At 41.9% G+C, this 21665-nt stretch overlaps 1 protein-coding gene across 1 annotated transcript in view; it reads right to left on the bottom strand.

Moving 5' to 3' along the window:
- The window catches only part of LOC134493964 (cadherin-like protein 26), a 29261-nt gene extending 12582 nt beyond the window's left edge, over positions 1-16679 (bottom strand). The window contains exons 1-7 of the mRNA XM_063298815.1: positions 16632-16679; positions 12869-12943; positions 11076-11192; positions 9077-9235; positions 7357-7504; positions 1464-1630; positions 494-622 (exon numbers count right to left, since the gene is read on the bottom strand). Coding sequence (XP_063154885.1) covers positions 494-622; positions 1464-1630; positions 7357-7504; positions 9077-9235; positions 11076-11192; positions 12869-12943; positions 16632-16679 — 843 coding nt within the window. The remainder of the gene's footprint in view (positions 1-493; positions 623-1463; positions 1631-7356; positions 7505-9076; positions 9236-11075; positions 11193-12868; positions 12944-16631) is intronic.
- Positions 16680-21665: the final 4986 nt, after the last annotated feature.

Here is a 21665-nt window from a genome sequence, read left to right on the forward strand (position 1 = left end):
TTGCTCTCTTTTGTTAGCTAGTTGCCTTTTCCCTTAATCTGCCCGGTACCCATTTCCTTGTATTGTTATGTGAGCCGTTGCGATGTCACAAGCATCGCAACGGTGATCATGACATTAAGTGAGCAACAATAGGTCTACCACTCATAATTTCCACTCCCCAATCAAACTGAATCAATGCTTGCTAGTTGTATAGCATATCAAGGTGGGCAATATATAACCCTCCAAAGGTTGCTGAACTACAGATCCCAGGATCTTCCACCAATGCCCATGTTGGCTGGATCTGTTAGAAATTGCACCTCAGCAACATCTCAAACAATGCAGGTCCTCCTAACCATCACAAAATGAAGCACTTCAGAAGGAAACTGTGCTTTATGACTAAAAAGCATGTTCTGTGAGCCTGCAAACGTGAGTTAATGGAAGATACTTTTATTCTTCATGGCTGGGCCCAGTATAGACTCTCTCATGTTGTCAGTAGTGATCTTAAGCATCTTACATTTTCTTGGGTGAATACAGGCAAATTGTTGTTAGAATCGACCACATCAGCGTTGATTGTTGCAGTTGATGACAAGGATGGAGATCCGCGGTCTGAAGCCCTGATGAGAAGTCTGAAAGTCCTATCAGCCTTAAAGACAATAAAGTTTAAAAACAGGATGTTTTTACCAAAAAAAGGAAGAGGAGGAAGAAAATTTGACATTATCATTATCCTTTTGGAAATTTGCAAAATTAGGGTATGAATTTTGTCATTCTTCTCTAAAATTGCAGTCCTCCAAATAGTAAAGATAGAGTGGCAAAATATAAAATCAAGCAGACTACAGTATATGAGATGCCAGAGTTTAATACACACAGTCTCTGTTTCCTCAAACAGCTAAGGATCACTTTGATTCATCTATCAAAGTTCCAATTTCATGCACTCAGTTTGAGATATATTCTGTATCTGCATTGATGTCCAAGTTAAAACTTAGCTGGAGAACCATTGAATTATGTATGTATATTTTTATATATATATGTTTACAGATGTTACACACAGTTTTGTAACATCTGTAAAAATAATATGCATTTCTAGTCACTTATCCCGCAAGACTTAGGGGCTAAACATTGGGTTTTACCTTTTATTTTATCCTTCCAACTCCCCAATCATGATGTATCAGCTAGGAGAAAAGGGATCAAGATAAATCTAATTCACTAACAAGTAGATTAAATTTAGTCAATTTCCTGGCTCCAAATAGAAATTCTATCCACATTCCTTTAACTTACCATTTCATTAACCTGTTCATTCACAACACTCAGAAGAACTAAGATAAGCATTTAGTTTAGGGTGGTAGATTAAGGTTATATATTGGCATATCAGACTAAAAGACAGAACAAACAATCTAGGTTTATTGGATAGTTTTACTGGAGCGTATGCATGCCAAGATGCAGAACTCATGTAGCTATCATTGCAACATTGTTTGTAAGGACTGTACCTCATAATCCAAGCATCGTGTAACGCGTATTAAGCCACTAGAGGAATCAATAGTGAAGAGAGGAGGCTTTAGATGAGGCGTCTGTGAAAGCAGAGAATATACCACTTCAGAATTTGCAGTGCCTTCTTGGTCCTTGTCACTTGCTGTGATTCTGTGAACGGGTTCATCTACAACATCAAAATTAAAGCAAATTAGAGCAACATCATGAACTTCACTGGGGTCTACAGAGAAAAAGTGTTTTCATAAGTGCCTATCAAAGGATATTATCTATACCTACTGTTTCTGTTTAGAAAAGACCACCATATCACCATATAAAGATTGAATTTTGCCACTTAGTCTTAGATTTTGACTTCATATAGACCATGAGAGAGCTGGTTTGGTGTAGTGGTTAAGGCATCAGGTGAGAAACTGGGAGACAATGAGTTCTGCCTTAGGCACAAAGCCAGCTGGGTAACCCTGGGCCAGTCACTCTCTCTCAGCCCTAGGAAGGAGGCAAAGGTAAACCACTTCCGAAAAACCTTGCCAAGAAAACTGCAGGGACTTGCCCAGGCAGTCGCCAGGAGTCAAGACTGACTTGAAGGGACCAAAAAAAGAGAGCAGATAAATAGGCTTTATTGCACCAAAATGTGAATAGCTTTCATTATTGATCATGCATTATCCTTTCATTTGTAACTGGAAACGAATGGGGAGAAATACAGGTTCCTTCAAAAGGTACTTTAAATTATACAATGAAAGTGAAAAATCCCAAAAAGTAAAATTGATTGAAGCTGTGATGGAGCTCAGAGCTGAGGGAGGAGAGAGCGCATTCCAGGCAGATAAGCATTCTCACAGCTTGCACAGCTTGGAGAGTCCCCCCATGAGAGGGAGATGGGTGGTGAATAAATGTATAAATAAAATAAAAAGAGTGTGGGGGGCTGAGGAAGAAAGTTAGACTAGCACTGGCCTAGATCCCCAAGGGAATTTTTCCCTTTAGCTCAGTTAAGGAACCTTTAGTCTGGCAAGATTCTGTATATGGCATGACCAATAAAGTAACTAGAGTTGTTACAGCTACGACTCAGCGTGATTTTCTTCACCAGTTCCCCTGACAGAAGCAGCATAAAAGCATTGGTAATAAACAAACATATAAAGATTCTCAAAACCTCGCTGAACAATACAAATGCCTGCACATTCAACCATGGGTTCCTTCCCACCACCAAGCCAGAAACTAAATCTTATAGATTGAGAGGTGAGCTAAGTTGGAGACAACAGACTTCACCACGGGGCTACCACAGAGAAAGGAATTTAGCATGGCAGATTTCCATGGAATCCTATTTTCCATTATCCAGTTGGGGCTGATTTGACTATTGGTTAAAGGACTTCTCCCATTTCACTCTTGTCGGTGCTGCAGTCTAAACTGATATGGCCATTTTACCAAATTTTCAAATAGTACTCAAACCTTACAAATCTCCCCAAAATACCAGGCAGACTGGTCTTCCTGGATTGTAGCAAGAAGAAACAACTGCAGAAGCAAAGAGATTCACTCCAACTTGGACTCTAGCTTTGGCACAGCTGAATGAAGCTCTACCTGGCTTGGTTATCTGGGAGGAGTTTAATCCTGTTGGTCCTGCTGAAGTGGACAGGGTTCTCAGAACTGTTAGCTCAGCCACCTGTGTATTAGATCGTTGTCTTCCTGGATAGCCAAGACCTCCCTGGAAGCGACATGTGGCTAGGTTCTGGCAGTGGTGAATTCCTCTTTGGAAAGGAGGGGTGGTTCCACCATCTCTTAAAGAGGCAGTGTTTCACCCTCTCAAGAAGTCACTGCTAGATCCATCTGTGCTGGACAATTTTTGTCCAGTCTCTAACCTTCCCTTTCTAGGGAAATTTGTAGAGGTGGTGGTCATGCAGCAGCTCCAGAGAATATGGGAGAAAGTGGATTATCTGGACCCCATTCAATTGGGATTCAGGCCTGGGCATGGGACCTAGATAGCATTGACCATACTTGTAGATGAACCCTGGCAGGAACAGGATGGGGATGGTGCATCCATCTTTGCTTTCTTTGATCTCCCAGCAGCTTTCAATACCATCAGTCATGGTATCCTCCTAGATCAGCTTGGGGGTTGGGAATGGGTGGCACTGTGTTGTGCTAGTTCTCTCCCTTCCTCTGTGGCCTGTTCAAGACAGTGTTGATGGAGGAGAGGTCTAGCCCACAGCCTCTGCTTTGCAGGGTTCTGCAGGGATTGGTACACATCTGTTTAACATCTACATTAAGCCGTTGGGTGATGTCATCTTTATATCTCTATCCTGGGCCTCCCATGTGATGCCCTGGAGGTTTTGTCTTGGTGTCTGGAGGATGTGGGGGTCTGAATGAGGAAAACAGGCTTCAACTCAACCCAAGCAAGACTGTAGTTTATTTCTTTATTTTATTTCTTTATTAAATTTCTCTGCCTCCCATCTCGTACATAAGACTCTGGGTGGCTTACAAAGAATAAAAGTAAATATAAAAGCATATAAATACAAATATAAAGTATAAAATTCAAAATGGGAAATAAGATCTTATCCTGGCACCCTAATGGGGCCAACCACCCCAATGAATAGCTGTCACCCCTCCCATCCCAGGCGAGGTGACATAACCATGTTTTTACTCCTTTCAAAAGACTGGGAGAGTGAGGGCCTGTCTTACACCAAGGGGTACCTTGTTCCAGAGGGCGGGTGCCATGGCCGAGAAGGCCCTCCTCCTGGACCCTGCCAATTGACAGTCTCTCATGGACAGGGTCTGTAACATGCCCTCTCTGCCTGACCAGGTGGGATGGGTCAATGTAGTGGGGGTGAGGCGGTTCTTCAGGTAACCTGGACTCATGCAATGTAGGGCTTTATAGGTGATAACCAACACCTTGAATTGGACCAAGAAGCAAACTAGCACCCAATGGAGCTCACACAGCAATGGTGTTATATGTGCCCTTCTAGGGGCTCCGAAGACTGCTCACGCAGCCTCATTCTGCACCAGCTGTAGCTTCCAGATACTCTTCAAGGGTAGCCCCATGTAGAGCACATTGCAGTAGACTATGCGGGAGATGACCAGGGCATGAGTGACTGTTCAGAGGGACTCCTGATCCAGGAAAGGGTGTAGCTGGCACACAACACAAAGTTGTGCAAAGGCTCCCCTGGCCATCGCTGCCACCTGCTCTTCGAGCAGGAGCCATAAGTCCAGGAGAACCCCCAGGTTCTGCACTGGATCTGTCTGGGGCAGTGCAACCCCATCCACAGCTAAAGATGGCAAATTCCCGGATACTTGGGAGTCCCCAACCCACAGCTGCTCCCTCTTACCAGGGTTCAGTTGAAGCCTGTTGTTCCCCATCCAGACCCCCACAGCCTCCAGGCACCTGGAGAGGACAGTCACAGTCTCACTTACATCACCCGGGACAGAGATGTATAATTATCATCAGCATATTGATGATACCTCACCCCGTGGCGATTAATGATCTCACCCAGCAGTTTCATGCAGATGTTAAAAAGGAGCAGAGAGAGTACCAAGTTCTGCAGCACCCCACAAAGGAGGGGCTGCGGGCCAGATCTCCCACTCCCTATCAACACCGATTGGGACTGGCCCCAGAGGAAGGAGGCGAAGCAGCGCAAAACCACGCCACCCACCCCCAGCTCCCTGAGCCGCCCCAAAAGGACACCATGGTCAATGGTATCAGAAGCTGCTGAGAGGTCAAGAAGGGACAGGATGGATGCACTGCCTCCATCCCGCTCCCACCAGAGGTCATCCATAAGTGCGACCAAAGCTCTTTCCGTCCCATATCCAGACCTGAAACCCGACTGAAAAGGGTCCAGATAATCCATTTCATCCAGGATCCTCTGGAGCTGCAACGCCACCACTTTCTCAGCCACCTTCCCTAAAAAGGGAAGGTGGGAGACTGGATGAAAATTGTCCAGAATAGTATGGTCCAGTGATGGTTTCTTGAGGAGGGGGAACACCAGTGCCTCTTTAAAGGCCGCCGGTACTAGGCGCCCCAAGCTCCAGGGACTTTCTATTTTTTGTTCTAGGTGGTGCTGCATTACCCAAAACAGAACTAGTGCAGAGTTTGGGGGTCCTCCTGGACTCCCATTTGAGAAACAGGTGGCAGCCATGGCCATAAGGACAGGGAGGCTCTGCTCATGGTCACTCATGAGTTATCTCCCAAATGGACTCCTGCAATGTGCTTTACCCTTGAAGAGCTTCTGGAAGCTGCAGCTGGATCAAAATGCAGCAGTACAGGCAATTATGTGTGGCCCTCAAGCAACATATATTACACCTCTGCTCTGCAAGCTGCACTGGTTGCCAGTGTGCTTCCAGATTCAATTCAAGGTGCTTGTAGTTACCTATAAAGCCCTTCATCACATGGGGCCAGGTTATCCGAGGGACTGCCTCTCCCCAGTTGTGCCTACCTGCCCCATTGGATCTGGCAGCAGAGGCACGTTCCGGGTCCCATCTGTCAGAGAGTGCCATCTGGCAGAACCCAGGAAGAGACCCTTTTCCATTATGGCACCTGCTCTTTCTGAAATCATTCCCCTTGGAGTTAAGATTAGCTCCAACCCTGTGGGTCTTTCATAAGTCCTTGAAGACATGGCTATGTTAGCATGCATGGTGGTCAGGATGTATGGCAGAGCCCATGAAATGGTTATAGTGATGCTGATCTGATGTTCTTTTGGTTTTATCTAAGCTGCTGGTTATGTACTTATTAGGGTGTTTATGGTGTTTTTTAATAGCCTCGTGTGGCGCAGGGTGGTAGGCAGCAGTATTGCAACCGAAAACTCTCCCCATGACCTGAGTTCGATCCCAGCGGAGGCTGGATTCTCGGGCAGCCGGCTCAGGTCGACTCAGCCTGCCATCCTTCCGAGGTCGGTAAAACGAGCACCCAGCTTGCTTGCTGGGGAAGGTGATGACCGGGGAAGGCAATGGCAAACCACCCCGCTCTATAGTCTGCCAAGAAAAAGTTGTGAGAGTGGCACCCCCTCAAAGGGTCAGACATGACTCGGTGCTTGCACAGGGGATCTTTCACCTTTCACATGGTGTTTTTAACTGATATTAGCCACCCAGAGTCAGGATTTTGAGATGGGCGGCCATGGAAATTGGAGTGAGTGAGTGAGTGAGTGAGTGAATTCCCTCATGCAATGTTTTTCCCCAGGCCTTGAAATTGAACAGGGGAACCCTCCTGCCACTGGAGCAGCAACTCTGGATCTACGAATCTACATCAGATGCAAAGAGCAGATCCAACAACTGAACATTTCTTCCTTTCCAAACTGAGTCTCCCTAGGACAGCTCAAACATACAAGTGGATAATTGAGCTCTCATCACTTGTCAGCACCAGTTTACCAGAAATCCATATGATCTTCCACGTCTACTTCAAAAGACAGATGGCCTTGAATTTAAGATGGGCTTGGCAAAGGAATATAATTTAATGCATTGCTTTATTCCTGTATTATTAGCAGATCTAAGACAACCCTATTTTAAAAGTAAATTGTTTGGGAGAAAAAAAATCCAGTTTCCTTTCCGACAATATGCCCCATGAAACAGCGAATTTAGAAGCATTTACAAATTCAGAATAATGTTCTTCCATGGGGGGGCGGTCAAGAAGGCAGGTGCAATTGTGGGATTAAAGCCCTGCCTCTTTTCTATGTGTATGCGACATGCACAATGCGCATTAAAAAGGGGCAGGGCTTTTAAGACCTATCCCCTTAACTTTTTGGCCTCTCACTGCAGACCCCTGTTATCCCCATTTAAAAATACGTAACATGTAATTAGAAGAGAAATGTTTCTTTCATGTGTATGTAGGAATGGATCTCTCCAGTTATTTGGGGGAAGAAAAAAGGGGACAGGAAGCTACCAGATACAGTCCTGCTTGATATTGCCCAGATTTTCAAGGATACTCACTTTTGTTGTGATTTTCTTTTATATTAATGTTAAATTCCTTTTGGAGAAATTCAGGGGCATTGTCATTTATATCCTTAATCCGAATGGTTAAGATCATGGAATTGTCTAGTATTTCCTCAGTCATTCTATAATGAACATTCACGCGGATCTGAACAATAGATAAACCAATGAGGAAATCAGGTTAAATGATAACCCAAAGCAGAATGACTTTAGGCAAACTTCTGATTACTGGAAGCCATGCTTAATATTGCAGGTGGGGGGGGGGGTCACGTAGAGGTGGGAATGGCCAGGATTCGTCAAGTGGGGCTGAGTTCTGTTGCAGGGGAGGTTTACGGGCTTTTTAAAGCTGTGCTAGGCCTCCGGTTATATTAAGCTATAATATGTCAGTTTATAATCAATCAATCAATCAATCAATCAATTTAACTAACCAATCCTAGCCCTAATGGTCACACATGTGATCTCTTACATCTTGAAGAGAGCCAATATGGTGTAGTGGTTAAGGCACTGGGCTAGAAACTGGGAGACCCTGAGTTCTAGTCCTGCCTTGGGCACAAAGCCAGCTGGGTGACTTGGGCCAGTCACTCTCTCTCAGCCCTGGGAAGGAGGCAAGGGCAATCCACTTTTGAAAAACCTTGCCAAGAAAACTGCAGGGACTTGTCCAGGCAGTCTCTGAGAATTGGACATGATTGAACGGATAAAAAAAAAGAAAATCTTGAAAACATTTGTTTGGGGAAAACTATAATAAATAAAAAGGCTGAGAAAATTCTTGGATTTTTAAAGAAGGTCTGGGTTGTAGACTGCTGTTTATTGTGGTCTTCTGCTAGATATCATCTAGCATCTTCAGTTTTGCCTCCCAAGACTATTAAAAGCCACAGATTCAGTTATTCTGTAACCATGCCTACAAACTATGTTATTTTAAAAGGATTGGATACTATGAAACAAAGCACAAAGCAATTAACAAGGGTGTGCTTTATGTAGTTCAAGATGTACAGTATAAAAGTTGTAAGCCAGATCATGAAGTTGTAATACTAACTTAGCAGCTAGAAAGTAGGCTGAGGAGCAAATCAATCTTGTATCATCATGCAAACAGCAGATGGAGCCCAAGGGCAGGGAGGTTATGGCCCTACCTAGACCAAGATGTTACTGGCAACAGTAACTCATGCCATAATCAGCACTTAATAGGACTATTCTGACACAACTGGCATGGGGCTACCACACAGTGGCTAGCCATCCATCTCAGTGCAGAAGAACACTTACCTTAAAGGTATGGCACTGGTTACTAATATATTTCTAGGCCCAAATCATGCTGATCCCTACCTTTAAAGCCGTACATAGTGCAATGCCAGATTATAACAGGCAAAACAGACTGACAGAACAGAACCTGCCTATCCTGTTCAGTCATCATGAGAGGGGATCCTGAGAGTCCCACCTGCTTCCCAGGTATATGGGACAAGGTGTGAAAAGCTACGGGCAAGCTAGCAAGTCTTCTCAGTAATAGCTCCCACTTGATGGACTTGTCCTTCACCCAGAAGTATATGGGGCTCCTCCCCTCCCTGCTTTTCAGAAGCAAATACTCTATCGTGTCTTTGGCCCAACTTGATTGGGGATGTCATAATGGGTTCAAGAGGCAATGGCATTAGTTGGGATTTGTTTCATTTGGATTTTTTCTCTGTTTACTGAAGGACTTTGCCCAGAACCTGCAAAACAAATAAATAAGTACTGTAAAAGAGGACGTCTTCTCTCGATCTATAGAGCGATGCACATATACGTATCCACAGGTATCTTCGATAGAAAACAATCCAACCTCCGGAGGTTCATCCACACCAGGTCCTTGAATTGAATATTTTACAGATGCATCATGGGATGCATCATGGAAAACCTATAAATGAAACAAATTGCAACATCTGAGTAAGGTTTCCAAAGTTTTAACTATCTTACTTTAAAAAAAAAAGAGGCAAATAATGCAAACTTTTGTGAATGGAAATTTGTTCTTTCTTCCTCTTTTCTCCCATGCAGCCTCTTGTGCTTCCTAATGAGTTGGAGGCCCTTCCAGTTGAGATTTTGACAGAGCTGATGAGGAATTGCATGCCTTTTCCACTAGTAGAAATATACACCTGTAGTCCAGCCATAGCTGGAGGTATATTCTTTCACATTATCTCATCTTAATGGCTGTTTCTGTTAGGAAGTTGTGAGTTGCTAAGTATGAGTTTTGACCAAGTTAGGGTAATTTACCATACATTTGCCTTTGAGTCAGTCTTGACTCCTGGCAAGTCATGGAGAAGTCCATGTGGTTTTCTTGGCAACATTGTTTGGATGCAGTTTGCCTTTGTTTTCTTTCTAAAGCTTAGAGAGAGTGCCTAGACCAAAGTCACCCCATGTCATGCGGGGTTTGGGCTCGGAGTCAGACGACAAGGACAGGCGGCCAGCCTCTGACGTAGAGTTGGAGGGCAAGCAGACAGCTCCGGATAAACGGCCGCCTGAGCAGTCAGAGGAGGTGGGGCTGGTCAGCGAGCAGCAGGCACAGGGGCCGCTGATGAGTGAGGATGAAGGAGGCTGCAGCCCCCTCCCAGTGCTGGAGAAAGGAGAGCAGAAAGGAGGGAGGAACAGCGGAGGTCGGCAAGGCTATGCACGAGAAAGCAGCCCCGCCGTCCTAAATAAGCTCCACCCAGATCTGCCTCTATAAAAAGGGAGCCGCAAGCCCAGACCGGTCACTGGAGACAACTGTCTGCTTACTGGATTCCACGTGCCTTGACTCCTGATCAGAAACCTCATGACCTGACTCTGGACTCAGACTAATCTTTTTTTGAATGTGAAACTTCCTTGAGGGAAGCTCACGGGACTTTTGGGCTTGTTTCTGTAGAGGGTGCACGTTTGCACTCACTCTTCCTTGCTGCCTGTTCATTACCTCACAAGTTTCTCAGTAAAGTTTACCTCACAAGTTTCTCAGTAAAGTTTACCTCACAAGTTTACAAGTTTCTCAATAAAATTTTACAACTGCCTCCCTGGTGTATTGCACGTAATTGGGCTGGGACAGGATACCCCAGCTGGCTTCATACCTAAGTCGGGATCAGAACTCATAGAAACTCTTGCTTTCTGACCGTAGTGCCTTTAACCACTGCACCAAACTGGCTCTCTGGGGTCATTACATGGTCCCTTAGGAACAGGTGTGCTGGATCAGGTTAAGGCCCATCTTAGTCCAGCAATGAGTTACAGGGGCCAATCAGATGCCCATGAGCAGGAGACAGAAATCCACCTTCTCTTGCTGTTGTTGCTCTTCAGCTTAGAGTCACCATGAGTCTGCAAGATTAATAGCCCTTGACAGACCTGTCCTTGAACGTATCCAATCCCCTTATAAAGCCATCCAAGTTACTGGGCATCATCACCAGGTTTTACAGGAATCAATTCCCTCTAACCTGGTTATGCATTATTTCAACTCTCTTCATTGATTTTCATGTGTGTCTATTTTCTGCAAAGCTACTCAAAAGAAAACCCTCAAATTAAGCATGCACATAGATTCAACAAAACGGGGGGATGAAAGATTGAGGAATCATGGAACTATCAGTCTTTTTAGCAGTAGTGTGAAGTAGCAAAATTAGGGGGAAAAAATAATGAAGCAACTAAGTATAAGTTGTACACCACCCAGAATCACACTGTTTGAGTTGGGTGGTCCTATATAAATCCATCAAATAAATAAATAAATGTCAACATTTTGTTTTTACCCCTCCAATCAGTTTTGGGAATTTGCCATTGTATTCTTCTTCAAATTCAAGGGTGGTATTGTGCCAGCTCCGTTTCACATGAGGCAAAAAATGCAGACTGTTGAATGGGTCCCCATCCTGTGAATGAAACGGTTCAATTATACATCTACTTCTTGTGACATGCCCTTCTCCAATCCAAATTATTCAGCAGATCTTCAGATCATGTTCTGAAGCATTCTGAAAGCTGTCGGGGACCAGCAGTTGAGGACAAGCAATCACAAGTAACTACCACTCTTGGGCAGAGTCCCTACAGTTCAGACAGAAGGTTGCAGGATAGTCCTCAGCATCTCTAGGTAAGAACGGAAAGGATTCCGCCTGCGGTGCTGCAGAGATGTCGCCAATCGCTGTCCATAGTACTGACTTAGATAGAACAACAAAGGTTCATTTCTACACTGATATGCAATAACCTTTTCAGCACGGGCTCTAAATGACATACGCATGCACAATTAAGAGACCTCAAACCAGGGCAGGTACAGATAGCTTCCTTCAAGTTCCATTTGACTCCTTGGACACATAATCCATGCAGTTTTCTGGGCAACAGTGCAGAAGGCCTTTGGGATAGTTTTTGTTGGTATATCAGGTTGTTATGCAAGAAGCAATTCACAGAGAGGCCAGGTAGCCTGGTTACCATAGTAATTGAATACTTTCTTAAGTATTGGCAGGGTGAACAGGTCAGACTCAGGTTTGGGTGTGAAAAGGATTACCAGATAAGATAAAGCTGCTTATTGCCTGGACTAGGCACCAGAAATGTTTTAGTTTCGTTTTAGCCCAGCAGCCGCCGCCGCCTGTTTTTCCAGCTCTTCGTGTGAATGCATGAGCTTGTAAATATGTTTACATAAGAAGTTTTTTGAGCCTGTCCACCTATGGATATGGAAACTGCTTATGTTTTATGCTTTCTGTAAATACACTTATTTTTATAGAAATGCCTGGTGTGTGTTTTTTTCTGATCTCTCGAGCCAAATGTTTTCCACCACTCTGCCAGAGTTTTTGACTCCCCTGGCTAGTCTAGCCTCGGGATCCCCTTATGACCTGTAGTCCAAGTACTAACTAGGTCCAACCCTTCATAGACTGAAGCCTTTAAAAGATCAGCCAGGTACAACCACCTCCTGAGGCAAAAAAGGGCCAGTATTGTTTCTGATGGGGAAAAGCAATTTAAAGATGACTTGCAAGGGCAGTAGGAGACTGTGTCCAATGGCAGAGCAATATAACTGAGGGATGGTATTGGAAATGTTCTGCCCATTTTTAAAAAACAGAGTTGCAAAATAGATGTGTGAGGCGAGTTAAGCTTCCATTTTGCAACTTTTATAAGGGAGCAGTAAGGGGAATGACAGCAAAAATATCAAGCAGCCCTCAAATCAATGGGCTTTGAGCCTGAATTTTTTGGAGCAGAATTTGAAGAGTTGTGTGCAAATCACAGATCACAGACCTAAAATCTGCTCAAGCTTAGCAACATACGGCCAGAGATTCACTGCTGTAGTCACTCCACATGCTAAAACAGGTGGTTCAGAATGTTGTGGGAAACCAGCGATGATTTTAAGTCCTAATATGATCTATTTGTTTGAGAAGATGAACAACTGCACTTCATTGACCCAACTTTCAGATTAAGTTCATCCTTGTGTGAATCTAATCCATATTTCACTTCAGAATACATTCAGTATTCCAATTCAAAAAACAATAAAAATTCATTTTACTGGGAATTTCAATTTGCATTTTAAACCAATGTGCTTCACTGAAGGATTTGGTGGTGTACTCACCTGATGGTTTCTCTTGAGATAGTCCTTATTTACACTCTTGCCCAGGGTATAATGGAAGTTATGGATGGCAAGAACCTTAATGGACAAGAAAAAGAACTAAGGTAAGGAAGTTATTGTAGGAAACGTGCATCCATCATCATGACCTATCATGAGAAAATACACAGGCCAGGTCCATATATGACACTACACCACAAAGTGTTTCATTTGTTTCTCTCTTGAATTGAGTCTCCTTACCAAACTAATCCAGAATATTTTAGCTGTGGTTTGCTGAAAAAGCTGTCATAACTTCATCACCATATAAGGTTAAGCATAGTACAGCTCATACTAAAACAAAAAGATTTAAACCACATTATCATTTAGCACCATGATGTTTCAATGATGGTTAAAATCCTGGCTGTATGTTACATGAGAATGCTGCCACAAACCTACAATCCACAGTTGCCTAGTGTTTGATCCAAAAGTGATTTCCCCCTTCCATTATTTGATTTACAGTATGCCTTGGGTTCAGCTGGACTCTCATACATGGACATAATGTTAATATGTTTTCTACTACAGATTAAGGTTACTATGGTAACTAATCATTGTGGCCGGGTGAAGAGGTTGAATTTAATTGTCCTCTTTTCGGATGTTAATTTTTGCACCTGGGGGGAAGAACTTGCCTGGACTTGTTTTAGTTTGTTTCCCTTCTGTGTAGGCATGTAGAGAGTTAAGCAGCTCTCACTGAGAGCCTGTAAATATGTTTGCTTTCTGTAAATAAAATTATTTTATAGAAATGCCTGGTGTGTGACTTTTCTGATTTCTCCTGGGCCAAAGGCTTTCCTAGCAATCTGCCAACACATAATGTAGTTTTCTTGGCAGTGTCATGGACCTGGTTTGCCTTCTGTGATAGTTTTCAGATTCTCAGGCTAGCCTACAGACCTAGTATTCACCAGTGTCTCCCATACAATTTTAACCAGGTTGGACTCTGCTAACTTGCAGGCTGAGATCACAATATCATACATCAAGTTTTGTCCAAGGAATAGAACAGAGGATTATCCTCAACTAAAACAGAGGTGACAATTTACTCATGAAGCAGGAAATTATTATCCTTAAAAGAAATGCCACAGACTTTACAAGTGGCACCAAGGGACCAGAAGAATACCTCTTATGAACTTGGATTGCCCTACCTATAGCAGCAAATCCGAGAATCATAAAGCAAGAAGCTCAGTGCTAGGCTTTGAATTAATTTAGGGCAGGAAGAACATTAATATGGTTATGGGTACTAGCAAATTGTAAAATAGCATTAGCAGTGTTATAGGCTTGTAAAGAGGAATAGTCAGTAACTCCCAGATGTTTGAAGCCTTTGATTGTTCTAAATTGATGCCATTAATCATCCACTTTCAGTTACAGATCGTATGCATTCAGTAAACCACACCACTTTTGTTTTAGAGTAATCAAAGGCCAACTTTGTCTTCCTAAAATATATACCAACAGTTTGAATGTTCCACCATAAAGCTTTGTGAATTGTGGAAGAAAATAACTATCAACAGGATACAACAGAATGGAGGCAGGTTAACTCCCTAAAATATCTCTGGATCTGGAAAACAAAAATACACACCTTTAAATCACTTTTTTATAATGGCAATTCCTTATAGCAATTTAAAGGGCCAGTATGATTTCTCTCAGCAGCAGCATGATTTACTTACACCATTTCCACATTACAAGTCAAGAGGAGATGGGGAGATGCCTGCTGCATTCTGACATTACACCAGGACCATGAATGAATGATTCTTGTGCCTCCAGCTTTCTTCCAGACAATGCAGCCTTTTCCTGCAGACTTGTTCAGGACAGACACTCAGCAAAAGCATGCTATTCTAGTATTTTACACCATTATGCCTAAATACGGTTATTATTCAATAAGCCTCAATCTACTTCAAAAGGTTGTTATGAGGAAACATTGGAAGACAGTGCTTGTACACTGCCTTGAGCTCTTGAAATAAAAGCAGGAAATCTAACAGCTAAATAAAATGTGGCTTATTTCTCCCAATGTCAAAGCCTATCTAATTAGAAATAGAACTATACTGTTATCCATATTGATTTGAATTTGTGTTGATATCTCAGGGAATGATCTTCTCCTTTTTTTGCAAGCTTGCAATTAATTTTATTCATTTAAAAGGCTTATTTTTATTTATTTTTTCTATCCCTTTATTATTTTTATAAATAACTCGAGGCAGGGAACATACCTAATATTCCTTCCTTCCCCTATTTTCCCCACAACAATCCGTTGAGTTGGGCTGAGAGAGAGTGACTGGCCCAAGGTCACTCAGCCGGCTTTCAGGCCTAAGGTGGGACTAGAACTCACCGTCTCTGGGTTTCTAGCCCAGAACCTTAACCACTAGACCAAACTGGCTCTCTTATACAGCTGCCCATCTTATGTGCCACAACTCTGGGCAGCTCACAAAACAATACTAAAAACTAAAAAGGAGAATAAAACCAACATCCAAGAAAAGAGATCCCGGCATCCTCAACGACGCATCGCAACCGATCGATTACAATCACTGGGCTGCAGCCTCACCTGATATCAATGGTTGAGAGAAAAAAACAGCTTCTTAAGGCCTTCCAGAAGGCTAGGAGAGTGGAGGCTTGCTGGATCTCAGAGGGAAGATATGCCACAGAACAGGGGCCACTATGGAGAAGGCATGCCTCCAAGGTTCCCTAGGGAACAACGCTGAAGGGAAGGTGCCCACCCTATCTGACTGGTGGAATGGGCAGATATCCTCAAGAAGAGGTGGCCCTGCAAATAATCTGGTCCCAGGCCATGCAAGGCTTTAAAGGTGATAACCATGATAGACGATGTTACATATATAGAACTTAAATACAAATGTATTTCATATTCATATATTTTATATTCAATATTCATATATTAGAACATCTGCACTTTTATTATGGCTCTGAAACCATGTTTTATTTCCCTGAAGAGTTTTGTTGGCCTTCTTACTCTTCCTTTCTAACAGGCCTTGATAGATAGCTATGCCCATAGAAAGATAAGGTGTACATTCCATAGATAGCTTCTTCGGAGGAAAGGTATTGTTTAATAACGGTCAAGGGGCCCTAGCAAGGATGGAAGGAAGTTCCTGATATGGAATGGTGTTAAGATGGAGTATGGGTAACTGAGTAAGAGGTGGCATTCTAAGGGAGGAGTTGAATGGAATGTATATAATGTGCTGTAACAAGAGGGTCCTGCGCAGCCGCCCACCTAACAGCTTGCTGTCATTGCTTCTGCTCTTGGGTGACAAATAAAGAACTTAATTTCATGCAATGCCTGTTTCTTTGATCCCGGCTCAGAAACAAACTTGGTAAGGAAAACAAAATTCTAACAACCAACACCTTGAATTGTACCCAGAAGAAAACTGGGAGTCAGTACAGCTTGTGCAGCAATGGTGTACTATAGCAAACAGAGGGGCGCCCAAGACTGTGCATGCCACCACATTCTGGAACAATTGTAGTTTCTGGATGATCTTCAAGGATAGCCCCACATCACAGGAATTGAAATAATCTCATATCTCGGGGGGGATGCTGTTCCAAAGGGCGGGGGCCACAACAGAGAAGGCATGCTTCTTTGGTCCTGTAAGATGACAACAATTAATAGAAGGGACCTGAAGCGTACCCAATCTGCTTGAATGTACCAGGTGAGAAGAAACAGTTGGAGGTAGTGGTCCCTCAGGTATCCAGGCCCTGTGCCATAAAGGGCTTTATCGAGAATGACCAGCACCTTGAATTGCACCTGGAAGCCAGCTGGCAACAGATGCAGCTCGTACAGCAGTGGGGACATGCAGGCATAGTGAGAAACACCCACTACTGTTTGCACCGCTGCATTTTGTACCACCTGTAGCATCTAGGTGGTCTTCAAGGGCAGCCCCATGTAGAGTGCATTGCAACAATAATAATAATAATAATAATAATAATAATAATAACAACACCCTTCCTCAGTCCCACAAGATAACAGTGTTTAATAGGAGCGGCCTGGAGCACACCCACTCTGCCCAAATGTACAAGGCAGACAGAGAAAGGCGGTCCCTTAAGAAACCAGATCCTTTGTTATGGAAGGCTTTGAAAGTCACAACCAGCATGCCGCTTGCACATAAAATATGGTAACTAACGGCAGTTGAATTCAGTCAACCACCATCAGCTAGATATGATTTATCTCCAGCATTAGGCCCGAAAGCCGGCTGGGTGACCTTGGGCCAGTCCCTCTCTCTTAGCCCAACTCCCCTCACAGGGTTGTTGTGGGGAAAAGAGGAGGAGGAAGGAGTATTAGATGTCCACCGCCTTGAGTTTTTTATAAAATTAACAAAGGTGGGCTAGAAAATAAATAAATAAATAAATAATAAAGTCTAATTATTATTATTTTCTATTAGCCTTCTGAGGAATTAGTGTTTTATTTTGTACTTACCTAGGCAGTTATTATATTATATTCCTGTTAGTTTGTTAGATGCCTATTCCTAAGTGAAGCCCACAGTCCTTAAACCAAGAACCAGGTTGGCATAGCGGCCACAGTGCTGTGAATTCTAGTCCCACCTTAGGCACAAAGCCGGCTGGGTGACCTTGGCCACTCCCTCTCTCTCAGCCCAACTCACCTCACAGGGTTGTTGTTGTGGGGAAAAATAGGAGGAAGAAGGATGAGTTATTTCTAAAAAATAATAAAGGCAGGATATAAAATAAATTTTAAAAATAAATAATTTTCCAGAATTGCTGAGCCTTACAACATTGCCACCAAATATGAGAGAATGATCTGGGTGGCTGTTATGAGGAAGACCGGAGACAGGAGCATTAACTATGTATGCTGTCTTGAGGTGACCAAAAATAAAAATGGGAATATAAATCACTCCATTCTTTTTAGTTCATTTTACTCTTTTACTGGTCTATAATTATCTTGATTTCTTCTCCTTTTTATTTTGGTTCCCCTTTTTAAGATTACTCTTTTATTATTCTAACATGTCAGTCTGAATGTTTTCTTGTATGTACCCTTGTTTCTTTTTAATTCTGCTGGCTTAGTCTATACACCCATGTAGACAAATAACTATATGTTTGTCTTTCAGTTTGTGCTGATTAAATAGTGTAATAAAGATATTACTCTTTATAAATGAATAACCTGTTTGTTACTTGTAACAGGAAAAGGGGGTGAATGAACTGTGAACACAAGGAGAAGCCAATACTTCGTTAACAGTAAAGAAAAATGAGAAGAAACCATAGGTGAGGTGGGAATTAACTTGTAATTTATAAGCTGACTTGTAAATTTGTATGGTTCTGCAGAAGTCAGGTTTTTGGAGTTGACTGAAAGTCAAGGTCATTTATAAAGATCAAATATATGCCTTGCTAGGAAAGACAAAGATATAAGCTCAGCATGGTACGTCTATAGCAGTGTTTCTCAACCTTGGCAACTTTAAGACGTGTGGACTTCAACTCCCAGAATGTATGTATTTGAATCCAAGATTTTCTAGCTTTTTTTACACGTCCACCAAACAAGGTAAAATGTTCCTTCTTGTTCACATTTCCAACATAAATCTGAAATTCCTTTATACATTCTAGACAATTTCTCTGGTGACATATACCAACGGTACATCATTTTATAAAAATTCTCTTTTAAGATTATAATGTAAATTTCAATCCTTTCAGCCATATTTTCCCACTGTTCCATCTGTATATTATAGCCAATGTTTTTAGCCCACTTTATCATACATTCTTTCACTTGTTCTTCTGTTTCAAATTTCAATAAAAGTTTATACGTTTTGGCAATTACATGTTCATCATTCGTACACAATTCTATTTCAAACTCAGTTTTACAATGTACAAAACCATACATTCTTTTGTCTGCTTAAAACCTTTCTGATAATTGTAAATAAGAGAACCATTAACAACTGTAACCCTCTGCCATCAGTTCTCTTGATTTTTTTATATTCCCCTTGACAAAATTCTAGTATCTCATGATAAGTTAGCCATTTGTGTTTCCCCATTATTCCTTCAAAATTCGTATCTTCCAAAACCTTGAACAGGAAAGCCCAGTTCAAATTGTCAAAGGCCTTCTCTGCATCTAAGAAAATCAATGTGGCTTCTTTTTCATTATGTTGCTCCAAATATTCCAAAATGCCCAACACATTCCTAACGTTGTCTTTTAGGTAAAAACCCACATTGATCCTCATGAATAAATTCTTGCAAATTTATTTTCAGTCTATCAGCTAGAATTATTGTGAACAACTTGTAGGCATTATTCAATCATTATATCAGCCTATCATTTCTTGGTAAGAGTCCAATCTTGTCCAGCTTTGGAAGTTAGTACTATATCGGCCTCTTTCCAGCATTTTTCCTCCCTGTAGGATAGAATTCATCGTGTTTTGTAAAGGTTGTAAAAGTTCATCCTCAAAACATCTGTAATAAGAACCTGATAATCCATCTCGTCCAGGCACCTTTCCTAGTTTAATCTTCTTTATAGCTTCAGAAACTTCCCTATCATTATCGGTCCAGTCATAATCTGTCCCTGTCTCCAGGCTCACAACTAGGGTCTGTGTCACCCGGAGCAAACATGGATTCCGTGCCCATTTTGGCACCCCCGCGCTCATTTTGGCGCCTCCCCAGTGCAGCACATGCCCCGCTTGCTCCCCACCCCCTCAGTTGCGGCCCTGCCTGTCTCTCAGGAATCCTTGATAAACTTTGTTTTTTAGCTATTAATCTATTTTCTCTAGCAAGGTTTTGTTTCCCTTATATAAATTGGAGTAATATTGATGAAATGCTTTTTGTGAGGCCGCATTGTCAGTTAATACAATTTCCCTCTTGTAATTCCAGTATAATTTTCTTTTCTTTCTGTAATTTATATGCTAGCCACTTCCCTGGTTTATTCGCAAACTCAAAATATTTTTGCTTTACATAAATCATTTTTATTTCCGTTTCTCTTACTGTTAACGTAGATAACTTTTGTCATAAAAGCTTAATTTGTTGAGAAATACTTATCTTCTCTGGAAATTTCCTTAATTCTTCTTCTTTTCTCTTTATTTCATCCAAAATAGCTTGTTTTCTCCTGACTCTTATTTTTAAGTTCACTAGTGTCGTATAAAATAACCTCTAATAAAAGCTTTACTTGCATTCCAAACCATTCTTAAATCAGCGCCTTTACCTACATTATTTTCAAAAAATTCTTTTAATTTCTTTTTACAATCCTCCACTATTACTTTTTTTTTTTAACATTTCATTCAATTTCCATCTGGAAGACTTAGATTTGCTTTTATAAACTAAACTCACAGGATTATGTTCTGAAAAAGTCTTTGGTAATATCTTTACTTGAGCGTTAATGTTTTCTACTACAGATTAAGGTTACTATGGTAACTAATCATTTTGGCAGGGTGAAGAGGTTAAATTTAATTGTCCCCTTTTTCGGATGTTAATTTTTGCATCTGGGGGGAAGAACTTGCCTGGACTTGTTTTAGTTTCAGTTTCCCTTCTGTGTAGGCATGTAGAGAGTTAAGCAGCTCTCACTGAGAACCTGTAAGAATGCAGAAGCCTTTAAAGATGTTTTGCTTTCTGTAAATAAAATTATTTTATAGAAATGCCTGGTGTGTGACTTTTCTGATCTCTCCAGGGCTAAAGGCTTTCCTAGCAATCTGCCAACAAATATCTACTGCCTGTTATGTACAAAACAGATTATATAACTCTGTGATTCAGGACACTCCATTGCATTTGTTTTATGGTGTGAAACCAAAGGTAAACCATCTTAGAGTGTTTGGTAGCACTGCTTGGGTTCATATTCCAAAACAACAGAGAAGGAAAGGAGGCCTCACAACAAAGAAAGCCATCTTTGTTGGCTATGAACAAAGCCAGAGGAGCTACAGGTTCATAATGGGAGAGAAATTGATAATTAGCAAAAGCGCTTCTTTTGCTGAACAAAACTGGGGGAGATTAAACTCTAGCTCTCCAGTTGATCTGACCACCACAAGAGAACAGCAAGGACTTGCTGATGGTGATCTTTTGCCTGATCAGGACGTTAAACCAGAAACGCAAACTGAAGATCTGTCTGATGAGACAGAGGCTTCTCAGGAAAGTGATAGGAGTCAAAAGTTAAGCCCTGTATTACCTTGCAGATCTCAGAGGAGTAATAAAGGCGTTCCTCTATCACGTTTTCAGACTGAAACAGTAAAGGCTTTTCACATATTCACAGAACCTGAGTCTTTAGAACAAGTGAATGCTTTACCACCTGAGATTGCACAAAATTGGCATTCTGCCATGCAACAGGAGTTAGCATCCTTGAAAGAAAATAAAACATGGAAACTGGTAAATCTACCTCCCAATGAACGCTGTCTAGGTTGCAGGTGGGATTTCAAACTGAAAAGGGATGCTGATGGCAAAATCCAAAAATATAAAGCAAGGTTAGTTGCAAAAAGGTTCAAAGGAAAGATTTAGACTTTGACAAGACTTTTGCACCAGTTACTAAAGGTGAATCAATTAGATTACTGTTAAAAATTGCTGCACTCAAAGGAATGTCAGTTCACTGCTATGACATTCAAACTGCATTTCTCTATGATGATTTAGACCACAAATTATACATGCAGCAACCCCCTGGCTATGAAAAAGGGGAGAATCTAGTCTGTGAACTGCAGAAGTCAATCTATGGGTTAAAACAAGCTGCTAGATCCTGGAACCAAAAATTAGATGAAAAACTGCAGAATTTTGGTTTTGAAAAAGGAAAAGCAGATCCATGTGTATATATGAAGAAAGACAAACAAGGCTGTATGTATCTGTGCATTTATGTTGATGATTTGCTGCTGTTCAC

Source organism: Candoia aspera, chromosome 3, assembly GCF_035149785.1.
Source record: "Candoia aspera isolate rCanAsp1 chromosome 3, rCanAsp1.hap2, whole genome shotgun sequence".
Taxonomy (NCBI): Eukaryota; Metazoa; Chordata; class Lepidosauria; order Squamata; family Boidae; genus Candoia; species Candoia aspera.